The 18,316-nt window shown below is 34.7% G+C and overlaps 3 protein-coding genes across 6 annotated transcripts; 2 read left to right on the top strand and 1 right to left on the bottom strand.

Moving 5' to 3' along the window:
* Positions 1 to 799: 799 nt before the first annotated feature.
* Positions 800 to 3,929, top strand: LOC108460855 (uncharacterized). 2 transcript variants are annotated; one of them, XM_017760541.2, is made up of 3 exons: positions 800 to 913; positions 1,045 to 1,074; positions 2,110 to 3,929. In XM_017760541.2, exon 3 carries the CDS (start codon positions 2,114 to 2,116, stop codon positions 3,659 to 3,661), a length of 1,548 nt encoding a protein of 515 aa, XP_017616030.2. In that variant the 5' UTR covers positions 800 to 913; positions 1,045 to 1,074; positions 2,110 to 2,113; the 3' UTR covers positions 3,662 to 3,929. The 2 variants fall into 2 exon arrangements, with proteins under 2 accessions (XP_017616030.2, XP_017616029.2); XM_017760540.2 differs by having other exon boundaries at positions 805 to 913; positions 2,008 to 3,929.
* A 936-nt stretch (positions 3,930 to 4,865) lies between these two features.
* Positions 4,866 to 11,986, bottom strand: LOC108460593 (E3 ubiquitin-protein ligase MBR2-like). 3 transcript variants are annotated; one of them, XM_017760140.2, is made up of 7 exons: positions 11,782 to 11,986; positions 9,081 to 9,232; positions 6,218 to 8,173; positions 6,041 to 6,091; positions 5,568 to 5,666; positions 5,346 to 5,489; positions 4,866 to 5,268 (listed from the first exon to the last, which is right to left on the bottom strand). In XM_017760140.2, the coding sequence occupies exons 3-7, from the start codon at positions 7,943 to 7,945 to the stop codon at positions 5,137 to 5,139; spliced, it is 2,154 nt and encodes a 717-aa protein (XP_017615629.1). In that variant the 5' UTR covers positions 7,946 to 8,173; positions 9,081 to 9,232; positions 11,782 to 11,986; the 3' UTR covers positions 4,866 to 5,136. The 3 variants fall into 3 exon arrangements, with proteins under 3 accessions (XP_017615629.1, XP_017615630.1, XP_052882530.1); XM_017760141.2 differs by having other exon boundaries at positions 6,218 to 8,117; XM_053026570.1 differs by lacking the exon at positions 11,782 to 11,986 and adding an exon at positions 9,798 to 9,922.
* Positions 11,987 to 16,181: 4,195 nt separating this feature from the next.
* LOC108459960 (protein ALP1-like) lies at positions 16,182 to 17,968 on the top strand. The gene has a single exon (XM_017759354.2). It carries the CDS (start codon positions 16,363 to 16,365, stop codon positions 17,626 to 17,628), a length of 1,266 nt encoding a protein of 421 aa, XP_017614843.1. The 5' UTR covers positions 16,182 to 16,362; the 3' UTR covers positions 17,629 to 17,968.
* Positions 17,969 to 18,316: the final 348 nt, after the last annotated feature.

Raw genomic sequence — 18,316 nt, 5'->3', positions numbered from 1 at the left:
TTCTAGACCATTTGATAGGCCTAAGCCTGGCCAAAAAAGTGGGTCTATATTTTCACTCAAGCCCTACGCGAATTATAGATGCTAAACTCGGGCTCGGTTCGGTCTATATTAAAATTTTATATAAAAATTAAAAAATAATACATCAAAAAATAAAAATATTAAAATTAATGTTTCCAAACAAATTGAAAATAAATTAAAAAACTCTTTATATTTAAATAAGACTGAGATAAGTGCAACTTAATAAGCAAATAAATCTAAAATTGTAGCGGAATTAATAATAAAATAACAATTATACAATATACAAATAATAACAACAAAATACTAGCAACATAATAATGAAATGAAAACAAAACTGTGGGAAAACAACAATAAAACAGTAACTTCTTTTTTTTTACAAATTCGGGCCAAGCCTTGACAAAAAAAGAACCTTATACGAGCCTCGTCCCATTTTCTAAACGGGCCTTTTTTTTTCCAAATCTATTTTTCGGATCTATATTTTTGCCTAATTCCTCTCACTTTTTAGGAAGACTTTCGGGTCGGGCAGGTCTACCCAACCTTCTTGGATTTTTGAGTGTTTCCATTTTTTCACTGGTGACCAAAAAAGACAAAATTGAATAGTTAGATGATCATTTTGTAACTTTATATTGTTAAATGACCAAAGAAGAAATTTACTAATAGTTGAGTGACCATTTTGTAAAAAAGGAAAAACTATAGTTGGGTGACCTCTACTGTAATTTACCCCAAAAAATGTTTGGTAATATCTTTTCTTCCCCAAAACAATACAAAAATAAACCAAAGCCTGAAAACAGCCCAAAATCTAATCTTAAGAAAATGGAAAAACAGTAGCTCTACTTAACAAAGCAAAATCAGTTCCTTTAAACCCATCACCCAAAATACTTTTCTTTTCCCACAGGTTCCTTCTTTCCTGAACTTAAACCTATTTTGTTATTCAACTTTCCTTTTTCCCTTTTCTTGGTATCAAATAAATATCCCTTTTTTTTAATAAATATTGGATCTTTTTTTGCTGTTTGTTTTTGGATTCAGGCTTTCAGGATCTGAGATTCTTCACATAAGGTATACCCCTATACCCCTTTTTTGTTTCTCTCGGTGTTAATTCTTGTTTTATTTCGTATTTCTTTTGATTGAATGATCATTGGGTGTTTTGTTTCATGGGGGAAAATGGGATTTAAATAGATATTGAAGGGTTATTTTTAATAATTATTATTTGTTACTTCTTTCCATGAAAAAATGGGATTTTAAGTAGATATTAGAGGGTTCTTTTTTAATCTTTTTTTCTTTAGTTCATTCTAACTATGGACTTTTCTATTTTAGTGATTGAATTTAGGAGATTTGTATATGTGTGTGTGTGTGTTCATGATTTTCATCTTCATTATGTGATAGGTTATTTTTCAATTTTAATTCATAAACCCTAGGGCAATACCATCTATATTATCTGTGGAATTTGAGAACTTAGGCCACACTTAATGGAAAGTGGGACCAGTTTTTAATTGTGTATTTAATATCATTTCTATACATATTTCACATTTTTGTATTTGGCATTTTTTACCAAATCAAGTGCTTATAAATAACTATTTGAACATTAAAACACTGTTTTAACAATTAGTTACAAAGTTAAGTTATGCCATCATTTGGTTCTCACAAGCACCATATATTAGGTTCTTTCTAAAATGTATTCCTTGTTGTATCTAGAACAAATGGCTAGGGAAACATCGATCTCGTCAGTACTTTTCATAACCATGCAAAACATTGCCCTAAATTAGGAAGTTTTTGCTTGTATGCTACTAATCGTAACGCAGTCTTTACTGTTTACTCATGTTTTCTTTCCTTTTTCTTCCTTCCATATCGATGGCTTGTAATGAACCACTTATGCTTTGTTATACCCTTTTATCGATAGTTTTTATACCCTTTTTTTCTTTCCTTTTTTTTTTTCTTTCAGTTGTATTAATTCTAGCACTTGACTAGTTTGTTGACGTTTTCTTTCTTCAGATATCGGATTGGTTTTCTCTGACTTAAGGATACATTTCGTTGTATTGGTTTGTGCTATTTCTTGCCATAAATTTTCTGCTTGTTGGTTTTCTGATTGAAAAGGGTTATGGCGAATCTAAATGCATCAACGTCCTTAGTTCCTTCAGAATCCTCAGAACAAAGGGGATCTGTTGTGGTGGATTCAAATGTGAATGTGCTTCCACCTCCTATGAACCAGCAAAAGCGAACCTCCTCAGACGGTTCCGTGGCTATCCTTTGGGATATAGAGAACTGCCCTGTCCCAAGCGATGTCCGTCCTGAAGATGTAGCGGGGAATATAAGAATGGCTTTGCGAGTGCATCCTGTTATCAAAGGAGCTGTTATGATGTTCTCTGCGTATGGAGATTTTAATGCCTTCCCAAGGAGACTGAGAGAGGGCTGTCAGAGAACTGGTGTGAAACTCATAGATGTACCAAATGGAAGGAAAGATGCTGCTGACAAGGCTATCTTGGTTGACATGTTTTTATTTGCTCTTGATAACCCTCCACCTTCATCTATCATGTTGATTTCGGGGGATGTTGATTTTGCTCCGGCTCTTCACATACTCGGTCAACGTGGCTATATAGTCATTCTTGTCATTCCTGCTGGGGTAGGTGTTTCATCTGCGTTGTGCAGTGCTGGTAAATTTGTTTGGGATTGGCCTAGTGTTGCTCGTGGGGAAGGGTTTGTACCTCCCTCGAAGGCCTTAATGCCTCCTCGAGGAGGACCGGTTGATATTGCTAGGTGTTTCATGGGGTGCCATATTAGTGACAATCCTGATGGCCAAAATGAGGAAGAGGCAATAGTTTATAAAGGTGCTTCACAAAGCTGTTACAACCCAAGAGATTTCTCGATGGTGTCACGATCTTTAGCTGAATATACAAGTAATCCTTCAGTTTGCGTACCTTCTTACCCTGCAACTTTTAGGTCGCAGAGTCTCCCATGTGGTTTGAATGAAGCTTCAGGGTGTCCCGGTTATTATGATCAGAACGATACAATGTGGGTTCAGCCTGGAGACATAAATGGTTTGAAAGGACAACTAGTGAAATTGCTTGAACTTTCAGGAGGATGCATGCCTCTTACCCGTGTTCCTGCTGAGTATCAAAAGATTTTCGGAAGACCTCTTTATGTGGCCGAGTACGGAGCACTCAAACTTGTTAATCTTTTCAAAAAGATGGGTGACACATTGGCAATTGACGGAAAAGGTCATAAGAAATTCGTTTACCTTAGAAACTGGAAAGCAAACCCGAGTGCACCTCCTTTGGTTCTAACAAGGAAAGACAAGAAAGGGAAGGGTATTCACGAGGAAATCACAGATGTCACTGCAGGTGCTGGCTCATCTGACGAGTTCTCCGATGAGGAAAGAGTGGTAGTTGACGAACGGGATCAGAGGAAGACTGACGATAATCTTGAGCAATTCAAATACGAGTTGCAGGAAATTCTTGTGAGTTATTCCTGCAGGATTTTCTTGGGTTGTTTCGAAGAAATATATCAGCAACGGTATAAGAAGACATTGGACTATAGAAAGCTCAGTGTGGAGAAGCTAGAGGAGTTGTTTGACAAGGTGAGAGATGTTGTAGTCTTGCATGAAGAACCAGTAAGCAAAAGGAAATTTCTCTGTGCAGTAGGTAGCTAGAAGAAGATCCAACAGATTCGTGCCTGTAAACTCGAATAAGACCGACAGTTGAGGTATGTTGATCACTGCTTGGACTCTGATCTGTCTCTAGTGTTTTTTTTTTTCTAAGGTTTCATAAGTGATTAGATAGGATAGGAGAGGTGCAATTCATGCATGGATTTGTGAGGCTCATGGATTGTCATTGTAACTGATCAAACCACTACATGTGGAACTCTGTTGTAAATTAAAATCCCAGCAATAAATCTTTTGTTCTTTTCTGGACTTCTAACTTCGTGTTTCTGGCTGGTATTGTTTGGAGAAGTCACTTCCGGGGGCGTTTGATTCGAGACTCGGATCACTAGTACCATATTTAGGTTAAAAGTGAAATAGCATAGACTAAACCACTTTGACTTTCTGTTTTAACTATGGCTGAACTCGTTGCGACTCTGAGAGATAATTGATCCATAGTTACGGTGATATTTTCAGCATTGTATACTTTTAAGTTACCTTAATGTTAGCTTACAAAATGGGTTCTCATTGTTTCCCCTTTTTCCCCATTGTTCTTTGGGTTAAAATATGCCATGGGTCCCTGTATTATTCACAAATTTAAAATTCAGTCCTCACATTTTTATTTTGAGGAAACTAGTTCATCTGCTTTTCAGATTTTAAATTTTAGGTCCAATTCAAGGGCGAAGCTGAAAGCTTTTTCAGGGACTAAGATAAATTATATATTTTTATAGGAGTTAAAATACAATTTCACTATTTTATTGACATCTTTATAGTTTTTAGAAGGATCAAATCAAAATGCATCTTTTTTGGAGTTATGCTGTAATTTCATCATGTATTCACTTAAAATTTCATAAACTTTTAAGAGGATAAAACAGAATTTCTTTTATTTTAAAGAGGACTAAGGCCCCGCTTGCCCAACCTTATTAAATTATTTTTGAATTAGTTTATATGATATTTTAAAATAAAAAATTACTCAACAATGTAACTAAAAAATAAGGATATAACAAATTTAAAATTTATAAAATAATTTTAACGGTATTAACAATTAATTTTAAATTTTAGAGAAATAAAAGATCAAATTCTTAAAATAAATCTACATAAACTAATTTCCAGATTAAATTCTTAAAATAAATTTACAACAACTAAATTCCATTCAAAGATTGAATTTTAGATTTTGAATTTGAGTTTGATTTTGGTAAGTTTGGCGTAGAAAATATTAAGTAATTATCAAAGTTTATCCATTCAAAAGTATGCAATGGGAAACATAACGTCATAAATATTATTTCATGCATGTATATATCATTGTCGTTATGTTTTATGCAAAGTGATTCTACAAACACAATTCTGCAATTCATAAAACTGATGGCTGCTTCATCACCTCGAAAGTTACAGTTTACGATCAAGAAGAGCAGGCTTATATCGGATATAATCCATCCTCTTTATGAGAAGAAAATTGAAGTTCTGGCTCTCACAATAGCCTTTGATCTTCATTTAAGCAACCCAGTTGTCTTACAAATAGGACACAGGTTTTTTAGCATTAACCACTGTTTGATGCAGTTAGTATGGAAGTCATGCCCACAATTGAGGATCCCGGTATTGTCCCCATCCTCGTATTCTTCCTGCCATAGTTGAAGTTCAAAAAACAAGACTGAAAACTAAACAGGTAATGGTTATCATTGCTCGTTTAGCATTGTACCTGACAGATACAACATGGTTCCGGTTCTTGTGTGGATTCAGTTGTAGTAGATGAATACTTCCGCTGTTTCATCAACTCCAGAATGGTTTCCTCATTCAGTCCCGTGCTCACGTCTCCAATCCGTTCTTCTAATGCCAACAATTCCTAGTGTTCCAGTTGCAAAGTGAGAAGAATAACCTCCAACGTGAAGTGATAGAACATTAAACAGCAAACCTTTTTTACCTCGTATGACATGTTATCAACATCAAGGCGCATATCTCTATGTCTGTCATGTGTTTCAACCATACCATGATATATGAACGGATCGAACAGCATATGGTCCTGAAAGTATCGAAAGTATTTAGACACGTATTTGGTATTTACAAAGTTGAAACCTGCTTCTTTTCCTTTGTTGGAATAAAAGAGTGCAGCATCCATCCTATTACATTTTCTTAAAAGGATACCGAGCCATGTGTGTAGTGGTCCTAGAGAGGAGCCATTGGTTATCTACTAGAGTTTGACTCGGATTTATGTGTTAAAACCATCTTCAACCTGGAAAGCACTTTTATGGACAAAACTGAGGCTCAATGGGCCAAAAGGAGATAATACCTTACAATGGACTGTGACACCATGCATGTGACCTATAGAAAACAAAACTAGACCATATGCTATGAAAATGTCAGGGCAACAATCATTGTACGAATCAAAAACCAAACCTCGATTCGTAAGTTCTCCCCCCTACGCATAGCATTCAAGACTTCACGAATCTGACAAATGGAGAAGAAAATGAGTACCAAGTTATAGGAATGTCTTCATAAGTTCAATTGCAAGTCCTATTCAGATAGCCTAGAAATATAAGAAAACAATTAAAAAAAATCCTTCATAACACAAACCTCAGAAATTAGCCGGTGTCTCCCTTCGATATCAGCAGCCAAAGCTCGCAATGAGTGGGGCCTCCCAAGAGCATCATCACCTTGTCTCTCTGCTATGAAAGCTGACCTTCGGTATGTTTGATTATTACCTTGACTGTTAGATCGAGATGACAGTGCTGTTTCCCGTGAAGAAGAAGAAGGGGCTGAAGATAATGACGGGAAACGACTACTACTGCTACCAGGTTCAGAATCAAATGGAGGAAATAAAGACCAAGGTGCAACTTCTGATACTCTTTGTTGGTATTGTATTGGCGGGTTGCAAGGAGGAATCCAGGAAGGAGACGGCAACTGGATGGTTGAACTAGGCGCAGGTCGATTAGAAGACGGAACGCCTCCAGATGTGCTGATATTTTCAGATGCCAAACTCCATCCTGTCGGATCTTGCGTTGCTGGTACAAACATTGGATGCTCTGCATTGTTTCTCGGGATATTTCTTATGTTTGGTTCCTCCCGTGATGCAGCAGCTCTCTCTAAAGGATTAATGGAACCTGATGGGTGGCTAGTTCTTGAACTGGAAATGCTAGTCCAAGGGAAAGGGTGCGCATTTCTTGGCACAACAGAAATGGTTCTCATATGAGATTGAGTTGAGGGGGAACTAGAATTTCCTGCTATTGCTGCTGCTGATCTTAAGTTTAGAGAGTCACCAAATGCGGCAGCTCTAGGGTGAGTTGGAGAACCAAAACTAGACGACCCAGCGACCCCGGTTGACGATAAACTATATGGTAAAAATTCTTGTTGGCTTTCTTGATTTGCACTTCTTGTACCTGAAGAAGGAAATGCATCATTAACTATTCTCATACCGAGCCCAACTCTAGAATTCAGCTGATCAGGGGGGCTAACATCAAGGAAATTCCGTGAGAGAGTTGATAAACTCAAGCGGCTAGAAGCATCATTACGAGCAGGAACAGTATGCCATGCAACATTTTCAATTTGTTGAGAATTGTCAGAAGTACTAGCAGAATAAGACTGCTCGGAAGTACCTTCAACGGCCTTCCTCTTGCAGGATAAACCCCAACTACCCAGAGAAGATCCAGAGCCATCATCATTTTCCTCCCCACTCCCGGATGAACTACCAACATTTCCAGAAAAAACACTGGCATTAGATACCTGCTCTCTTTCTAGTCCAACTGAACCGATACCAGTTCCAACACTTGACCCTCCATTGCCCCTGTGGCTAGTAAATCCTTCAGTTAGATTCATATTCTGTGGGCTATGAGTAGAGCTGGAACCTTGCAAATATAAGGGTCCACTTCTGATCTGATTGCCACTCCGACCATTATTCAGTCTCCCAGGAAAAAACACATTTGGTGGTTCAATCTGCCTTTCTTCCGACCTTGGAGCATCCCCAGCAGCACCATAAGAAGAAGGCCAACCATGCTCTATTTTTGTTCCATCATCATCATCGAGATGGTGATTCAGAACATCCTGAAACACCTGGTTTTGCGTTCTCAATCTAGAGCTCGGTTCACCAGAATTCCAGCCACTAAAGATCCTAACATCAGGAGTAAATGTGTTTCCATTCGTTGCCCCACCAGAAGACACCGTATAATTAGATAACCGAGTTTCCACAGGATTCAGCATGTTACCCAAAGAATTTGGTTGACCAATACTAGTGTTATCAGGACTAGACCCCATGTCAACGTTAACAGTTTCAGGGAACGAATTAATGGTGCCCCTCTGACGTTGCATAAGAGACGATATCTTCCACCCAGAAATATGCCAGAGATGCTAAAACCCGTGATTTTTTTTCAGCTTTCTCAGGTCATGTAAGATTGACCGGTTAAATTCCGCATATAGCGTATGTCAGCAAGTAAAAGCCCCAGCCAGTAAACATTTTGACCCCAAAGAGACAACCACCGCACTGACAGTAGGTGCAGGCAAGAATAACTTTATGTTACATAGCATGCACCATGATATCTACATCAACGCAAAGTTAAAATACTTATCCTAATGAAAACAGATTACCAACAGTTCTAGTTTCTAACATGCCAGCACAATTAGAGATTAAGATATGAACTGATATCAACTGACAGATTGATGGTTACAAGGAAAGAAGATGATCCAAGACATGAAGTTCATTTAGTAGGAAGAAAAAATAACATGAAAATTAACAGAACCTAGCACACTGAGAGAGAATGTTTACAAGAGATTACCTATGAGTCTATCTCAAGCATTACCTGAAGAGGAAATGGTAAAGAATAAACTAATTCTTACATTACATCCTGCGGTCTTATATAATCTTCCAAGGTGAAAGATTTTTACATCTTTCTGCTCATACACCCTATCCCTCTCCTTATAAGCTGGTTTATGAATATATTGAAATGACTCAAATCAGTTGAACAAGAAACTAATATTATTTTAACTTTTCAGATCCTACTCTCTAGAGATTTAAGATACTTGCGGCTGTTCCTTTGTTCTGAATAGGAATAGTCCCTCATTCACTCTCATGCAATATCGGTTACACACAGGATGCTAACTCAAACTCGAACTCATTACTGTATAAAGAATGCAAATTTTGATAGCCGAGTGTAAGGTGCAAGCTTAGCTTTATATTTTGGCGTTAAAAGTAACTACATTTGCAACCATTCAATTCATGAACAATATCACATAGCTTTATAACAATTCATTCAAATGAAGTGCATAATCAAGCAATTAAACTCATGGCATAAACCAAAATGAAAAAACAAAACCAGTGCTACAAGCCTACAAGTCAACCATAAATTTTCCAACATTTCCATGCATTATCATTCATAACAAGCAGAAACAAAGAATGAACACAGCAGAAGTAATATCAGATAGAAAAACGATTAAATTAAAGTATTACCATATAAAATGTGCTCATTATTTAACACTTAGCTTCAGCTCACAAACAGGGAAAAGTTCAAAATCTTTTGGTGAAGAACATTCAAGATTTTGCTGGAAATGCTTCTAGCCAATACCAGTAGATCGAACCAAAACCCGGATTTATAATGTCACCTGTTTAAGCCACAAATTACAAAAACAAATGTAATTTGCAGAAGCAGAATCTACATCAAGGAAACATACACACACAAACACATATATAAGCACTTCATCACATTGGCAAAACCATAAAACTAAATGCAAACAACCCAAGATATGGCCTTTTAGAAATCATGTAAACCGCTTCTTGTACTATTAAAGCTTTGATTTTTTTTTTTTTTGAAAAAAATGCAGCAAAACAAGAAAACCCAATCTTTTTTTTTTTTAAATTTAGTTAAAAAAGAAATACCAAATTTAGCATCAGATGATTCAGTTGAAGAATGCCAATACCCAATAACCCAAATAATTTACCAAAATTTTGTATCTAAAAAATAAAATCATAAAAGCTTGAAGATAAACACCCAATTAAAACTGTAGCAAAAAATCCAACATGGTTCAATCTCGACCTTTAAAAAACCCATAAAATAAGCAAAAATTAAGAAATCAATAAGGCGTGGAATTAAACGATCTTAAAAGCAAACTATTTTTATCGTTAAAGCAAAAATACCTAATAAAAAAACGCATAGATTAAGAGAAATACCTGAAAAACAAATCTCAGACGATGAAACACAAGGCGATTAAAATTGGGTCTTTGAGACTAAAAGGGTATTAAGAGAAACAATTGTAGAGAAAAGAATCAGAGATGTTTCTTCGATTTTTATTTTTATTTTGCTCTATTTTATCTTCCACCCAGAAATATGCCAGAGATGCTAAAACCCGTGATTTTTTTCAGCTTTCTCAGGTCATGTAAGATTGACGGTTAAATTCCGCATATAGCGTATGTCAGCAAGTAAAAGCCCCAGCCAGTAAACATTTTGACCCCAAAGAGACAACCACCGCACTGACAGTAGGTGCAGGCAAGAATAACTTTATGTTACATAGCATGCACCATGATATCTACATCAACGCAAAGTTAAAATACTTATCCTAATGAAAACAGATTACCAACAGTTCTAGTTTCTAACATGCCAGCACAATTAGAGATTAAGATATGAACTGATATCAACTGACAGATTGATGGTTACAAGGAAAGAAGATGATCCAAGACATGAAGTTCATTTAGTAGGAAGAAAAATAACATGAAAATTAACAGAACCTAGCACACTGAGAGAGAATGTTTACAAGAGATTACCTATGAGTCTATCTCAAGCATTACCTGAAGAGGAAATGGTAAAGAATAAACTAATTCTTACATTACATCCTGCGGTCTTATATAATCTTCCAAGGTGAAAGATTTTTACATCTTTCTGCTCATACACCCTATCCCTCTCCTTATAAGCTGGTTTATGAATATATTGAAATGACTCAAATCAGTTGAACAAGAAACTAATATTATTTTAACTTTTCAGATCCTACTCTCTAGAGATTTAAGATACTTGCGGCTGTTCCTTTGTTCTGAATAGGAATAGTCCTCATTCACTCTCATGCAATATCGGTTACACACAGGATGCTAACTCAAACTCGAACTCATTACTGTATAAAGAATGCAAATTTTGATAGCCGAGTGTAAGGTGCAAGCTTAGCTTTATATTTTGGCGTTAAAAGTAACTACATTTGCAACCATTCAATTCATGAACAATATCACATAGCTTTATAACAATTCATTCAAATGAAGTGCATAATCAAGCAATTAAACTCATGGCATAAACCAAAATGAAAAAACAAAACCAGTGCTACAAGCCTACAAGTCAACCATAAATTTTCCAACATTTCCATGCATTATCATTCATAACAAGCAGAAACAAAGAATGAACACAGCAGAAGTAATATCAGATAGAAAAACGATTAAATTAAAGTATTACCATATAAAATGTGCTCATTATTTAACACTTAGCTTCAGCTCACAAACAGGGAAAAGTTCAAAATCTTTTGGTGAAGAACATTCAAGATTTTGCTGGAAATGCTTCTAGCCAATACCAGTAGATCGAACCAAAACCCGGATTTATAATGTCACCTGTTTAAGCCACAAATTACAAAACAAATGTAATTTGCAGAAGCAGAATCTACATCAAGGAAACATACACACACAAACACATATATAAGCACTTCATCACATTGGCAAAACCATAAAACTAAATGCAAACAACCCAAGATATGGCCTTTTAGAAATCATGTAAACCGCTTCTTGTACTATTAAAGCTTTGATTTTTTTTTTTTTTGAAAAAAATGCAGCAAAACAAGAAAACCCAATCTTTTTTTTTTTTAAATTTAGTTAAAAAAGAAATACCAAATTTAGCATCAGATGATTCAGTTGAAGAATGCCAATACCCAATAACCCAAATAATTTACCAAAATTTTGTATCTAAAAAAAATAAAATCATAAAAGCTTGAAGATAAACACCCAATTAAAACTGTAGCAAAAAATCCAACATGGTTCAATCTCGACCTTTAAAAAAAACCCATAAAATAAGCAAAAAATTAAGAAATCAATAAGGCGTGGAATTAAACGATCTTAAAAGCAAACTATTTTTTATCGTTAAAGCAAAAATACCTAATAAAAAAAACGCATAGATTAAGAGAAATACCTGAAAAACAAATCTCAGACGATGAAACACAAGGCGATTAAAAATTGGGTCTTTGAGACTAAAAGGGTATTAAGAGAAACAATTGTAGAGAAAAGAATCAGAGATGTTTCTTCGATTTTTATTTTTTATTTTTGCTCTATTTTCTAGTTATTTATTTTGCTATGTGTTTAGGGTTTTTTTTTTTCTTCTGATTAACAAATAAGGTGATTATCAGAATAGGAAAGTAATACTAATTAGCTGCAAATTTTTTTAGGTTTAAAACAACATTTAGTCCCTGAACTTAGTAACGTTTTTCAAATTGGTACTTAAACATTTTTTGTTCACATTAGTCCTAAAACTTGGTGTTTTTTCCCAACTTAGTCCTTAAACTTGAATTTTGTTGACTTATGATGAGGTGGCATTTTGAAAATTTTTTAATAATTTTTTTCGTAATTTTGAACGCAATTAAAGTTTAAGAACCAAATTGAGAAAAGTTGTCAAGTTTTGAGAGTAACATACAAAAGAAATTTAGGGACCAAATTAAGAAAGTTATCAAATTGAGGGATTCGATTCACTAATGTTGAAACACTTTCGAGAAAAAAACAACGAGAAGAGGAGAAAAAATTCATTAATGTTGAAAAACGAAAAAATTGATACAAAAAGAGTTTCAACTACATTTATTTAAAGATTGGAAAACATTATTCTAACCAATGACAAATAAAAGAAGTGTAGTTTTAAACGGATTCTACTTATGCGGCATGATTCGTACTGCGGGCTTTCATCCCCACTAATCCCCTTATTTTGCCACTATATTTTTTTTTTAACAATTGATGGGATTTAGGTCACATAGCTCTTTAACAATGGTTCTGATCATATCAGTTCTTTTTGATACATTACTTAAAACTATTCATAGCTCATCCTCAACTCATAAATAAGAAGATAATGCATTTCAGCCCATTCAAACTCACATATTCTTGTATAGTCAACAATACATATGCCAATCAAGTCAATACTCAATCAACTTTAATTTTTAGATTTAGGGTGATGTGGGTGATATGCTAGTGAGGGATTGCTAAGCCACAACATTATCATCAACAATAATTGCATTAATCAATTAATTTTTCAAACTAAATCATAATCTATTAAAATATCACGTGGAAAGAGTGAATGAATATAAATAACTTTCAATTTGCATTAAACAAAATATTTATATAGGCTTTATATCTGTCAACGATAAGGACCAAGATGGAAATAATCCAATATTTTTGCACTAATAGTATAATAAAGTCATATATTCTAATTGTCTTTAAGTTATGTTTTGGCCTCTAAACTATACATGTTTTTTCATATCGGTATCTAACTTTTTGTTTGTCACATTTTGGTCATTTTCATATTATTTTACCCATAAATTACACATGTGTCACGTTATTATTGGTAACTTTTTTGGGGTACAGCAATCGAGGGTGTAGCTAGGGGAGCTAACAGGGTCGTGGCCCTCTTAAAATGAAAATTTTTCTAATTAGGTCCTTTAAACTTTTTAAAATTTTAAATTAGTAAAGGTAAAATTGCACTTTGACCCTCCTTAAAAATGATAAAAAAAAATTGATTTAATCCTTAAAAAATTATGAAGAAATAAACTATTAAAATGGTGAAATTTTCTAGCGTTGCCCCTGAGGGCAGTAAAAGAACCAAGTTTGAACAAACGAACATTTGGTCATATTTGCCTATTTATTTTTAACTTGTTCATGTTCGATTTGTGTTGGTTAAGCATTTTAAATTAATATTTGTCTTCATTTATTTAAAATAATGTGTGCTCTTATTCATTTGTTTAAGTTAAATAAACATATTCGTGAATAATGAATAAACAAAATAAACATATATTTTATTTTCTAGATATAAAATAATCAAATATAAATATTAATAATTATATTATAAATAAAATTGTGTCTTATGTAACCTTTAATGAACTCGTGATTAAAAACATCAATAATCAAATGATTTTCTTACGAAACCCTTAAAAAGATGCTTAGAAATGCCGATAATTAGGTTTGAAGTTTAAAAACGTACAACTATTTCAAAGACTTAAAAGTAACGAAGCCCAAAAATAAATAAGAGAATAATCACAAAACTTTCAAAGAAAATTTGTTTCACGCAAAATAAAAAGAAATTTTCAATATACAACTGACTAGACCTCCTTTATAGAGGTAACTCATAGGCTAGACCTATATATCGACTAGGCCACCCGATCCGGCCCGAAGGCCTGCCTGAAAAGTGAGAGGGCTTGGGCAAAAATATAAGCTTGAAAAATGAGCTTAGGCAAAAAAAACCCATTTAGAAATGGGTTGGGCCTTGGATAAGGTTTTTTGGCCCGGCTTGAATTTGTAATAATAATAAAAACACTGTTGTTTTGTAACTATTTTCCCACTGTTTTATTGTCATTTTACTATTATATTGCTACTATTTTGTTGTTATGATTTGAATATTGTATAACTATTGTTTTATTATTAATTTTACTACTATTTTAGAGGCATTTGATTTTTAAGTTGCACCTATCTTAGTGCTATTTAAGTATAAAGACTTTTTAAATTTATTTTTAATTTGTTGGAAAATATTTATTTTAATGTTTTTAGTGTTGTTGGTGTATTATATTTTTCAAATTTTTTATATAAAAAATTAATAGAGGCCAAGCCAGGGTTTAGCATCTATAATCCGAGCCGGGTTTGGAAAAAAATTTAAGCCTATTTTTTAGGTCAAGCCTAGGCCTATCAAATGGGCCTATAATATTATTAAGGCCCGATCCGAACTCGGCCCTACCCATGGATATGTCCATTGATAGGATAAAGTTTTAAAGAAATATAAACTCCTAAAAGTACAAAATTCAACACTAACAATTTAATCTATAGTCGAACTCTATTTAATAAATAAATAAGTAATTAAAAATTCTTAAAACTGATTAAATATTCGATTTTATAAGTCTTGTATAACTAAATCTTTAATTAAAACGTAAATATTTAACCTATTAAATAAAGATAAAACTTTAAAAATTAGGCTTAAAAAATAAGCAATAGGAGGTTAAATAGACTTCTAAAGGATGTCGCCCAATAGAGTCTTGTATAAAATTGGACTCTCAATTAATTCTCCAAAATAATTATCAATGTAGCTCGCTTGTTTCATTTCATTATTTTCTTCATTTTTAGCACGACTCTCACAGTTTACCTTATATGTGTCATCTCTCACTAAATATGGGCCTTGAATTTGACTTTTATCTCTCTCAGTCTCCATGTAGTTTGTTTTTACACGGGATAATCTCATCGCCCAAAACCCCTCACAATTCTAAAAGCAATAATGGTATGTCTAACTCTATTAGAAAACTATCTATACACTTTCGTGAATCTCTTTTGTATAAGGTGATTCATCTAAAATAATTCTAAAAAAAGATGGACAGATAAACTAAAACTCACTTGAAGACTTTTCTTGGAAGTAAGCTTTGTTTGGACATACCCAAGATGACCCTTTTTACCACAATATCAGTATTCATATTCTAAAATCTATTTGGTTTGCAAAAAGGAAAAAAAAAAAGTGATAATTTTTTCTTTGTCGTTAAATTTATTATTGGTTCATCAAAATCAAATCGAAATTGGATTTTTTTATGCGTGCTCCATCTCTTATTGATTCTTAGTTATTTTAAAGAGTTTAAAACATTTTTAAAACATTTGAGTGGTTAAGTATCGATTCTTGATTATTAAGTATCAATACCTCTTAATGTTGGTATCCACACCTTTCTAGAGGGGTTAACCGTTAGGTATTGATACCACCATTAAAGTATTAATACCTTAAAGTATCAATACATTGGGAGATTAGTAGACACAACCATTTTTTGAAGGGTAAAATATCGCTGCATGTTCTTAATGTATCGATGCTCAATCTAAAATTATCGCGTTAACAATAATCCCATCGTCTAACATGGTGAGATTAAATTTTGCTTTATATATATATATTGAAGATGCCAAGTGTTATTGTTTCATGAAACTACCACTTGACGCGATAATTTCATGAGAGAACGATACCTTTCATTTGCAACCTTTTTTTTCAAACAAAATGACACAAGTTGCGACCTCAATGAACTCACAATTTGACATAATAATTTCTCTCTCCAATTATAAACATTCGATGTATTTTTATGAATAATTAAAACTTAACACATTTTATTAGTTAACCTTCTTATTTGATCTATGATTTTAAAAAAACTCATATTTTAACTTTACTATTTTTTGTCCATGTCTTTATCGATATTGAACCAACCTTCGAATTTGAACGAATAAACTCGGATCCATTAATTTGGAAGAATGGTAATAAAAAAGCCCATTGGACCGTGTAAATGATTTAAACCCAACCCAAAAGAACACAAAGTCAAAAGGGTGCAAACTTCAAAGTGAAACAAAAGCAGAGTCAATCTGAAAGTACTGAGTTAGTGTCTGAGCCAGGTGTGTCGAATTATTTGGTCCTCTTCTCTGACTCACCCAACAGTCTCTGACACACAAAAAAACCTCGATTCCCAAGACTACCGAAAAAATTCCCTCATTCCCCGACAAGAAACAACATATGGATCCTCGAAAATTGTCAGCTTTACTCTCTTCCCTTGTCTCTCAACTCCTTTTATTGATCATCCTTCTCTTTGATTCCAACAAAACCGCCGACACTCATTTCTCCGATGGCACCAACACCTTTGCCGGCGTTCTTAATTATTTGCTCTCATCGCAACAAATCGCAGCTTCCCTTTCGTTCGTTTCGGTTTCCCGGAAACGGAAGAGAACCCATTGTTCAGAATCCGATTCCGAGCCCGCCGGTGAACAAACCGACCCCCAACTCGACCGAGTCAGACTCGGGTTGACTCGGGATCCTGACTCATTCAAACCCTTCTTCAGGATGAAATCCTCCACCTTTGAATGGCTCGCCGGGTTGCTTGAACCGTTGTTGGAGTGCCGGGACCCGGTTGGTTCCCCGTTGAATCTATCCGCCGAGTTACGTCTAGGGATTGGTTTGTTTAGGTTAGCCACCGGTTCGAGTTACCCCGAAATCGCTCAACGATTTGGGGTTCCCGAGTCAGTGACTCGTTTCTGTACCAAACATCTGTGTCGAGTCCTCTGCACTAATTTCCGATTCTGGGTCGCGTTTCCGACTCCCGACGAGCTCAACTCAGTCTCCTCCTCGTTCGAAAGACTCACCGGGTTACCGAATTGTTGCGGTGCCATGGATTGCACGAGATTCAGCATTGTGAACGATAACAATGGCGGCATTGATAGTATTGCAGCTCAAATAGTGGTGGATTCATCATCAAAAATCTTAAGCATAATTGCAGGTTTTAAAGGGAACAAAAGAGATTTTAAAGTACTTGAATGTTCAACTTTGTATAAAGATATTGAAGAAGGCAGGTTATTAAACTCAAGCCCTTTGATCATCAATGGAGAAGCTGTGAATCAATATTTTGTTGGTGATGGTGATTACCCTTTGCTTCCATGGTTAATGGTGCCGTTCCATGACGGTTTTCCGGGTTCGAGCCGAGCGAGGTTCAACGCGGCGCTTAGTGTAATGCGTTCATCGGCGTTGAAAACCATTGCTAGTTTGAAGAATTGGGGGATTTTGAACCGACCGATACACGAAGAGTTGAAGGCTGCGGTCGCCGTTATCGGGGCTTGTTCGATTTTGCATAATGTGTTGCTCATGAGGGAAGATGATTCTGCATTGTGTGAAACCATGGGAGATTACTTGGGGCATACTCAAACCTTCCATCACCAGCAGCACTATGAGGAAGATAGCATTGAGGCTTCTGCAATTCGAGATGCATTGGCGGAACAAGCTTGTGTTTAGATCAGTCGATTTGTGAAATATTACCGGATTTGGACAATTCGGGGTTCGATGAAAACAAGCTAGAGAAGCTCATGTTTCAAGTTGAGTACAACTTGTAGCTTTGAAAACATGATCGGGTTCGGATCGATTCGAAATTCATTGGACGATTTTTGAAATAGGTAAAATACATATTCTTTCACTCATTCGAAACAAAATAAATTCAATATGGACTATACATTCTTTTCCTTCATGGCTATTTTTCAGAATCATCCATAGATTAACCAAAGAACAATGTAATATATTATTCTCATTCTGCCATTTTTGATTCAATTGAAAGCAAAATCTTTGTTGTTTTTTTCCACATATGGAATGGTTGATTATAAACTGCATATTGGAAAGATATAGTTACTTGCGCGGTAAGATACCGATGACTTACAATAAAAAAAATGAAGAGTCCAAGTAACATAGGATAATTTGAACCCTTTCTTTTAGCTCAATTAATCTATGTAGATGTTTTAAATTGGTGGTATTTAGCGAGCTTCGAGTTTGAATCTTAATATTTATAAATATATTTTTTTTGAAATTGGATAAATGGTATTCTTGATTTGTTTGTATCAAATTCAATAAATTATTAAAAATTATAAAATTCTATTAATTTGGTTTAATTGTCGGTTCAACTAATTTTTAGTTTGATTCAAATCAGTTCGTA

Source organism: Gossypium arboreum, chromosome 4, assembly GCF_025698485.1.
Source record: "Gossypium arboreum isolate Shixiya-1 chromosome 4, ASM2569848v2, whole genome shotgun sequence".
Lineage (NCBI taxonomy): Eukaryota > Viridiplantae > Streptophyta > Magnoliopsida > Malvales > Malvaceae > Gossypium > Gossypium arboreum.
The sequence above is the reverse complement of the archived record's forward strand: the minus strand, read 5'-3'. Positions and strand labels throughout refer to the sequence as shown.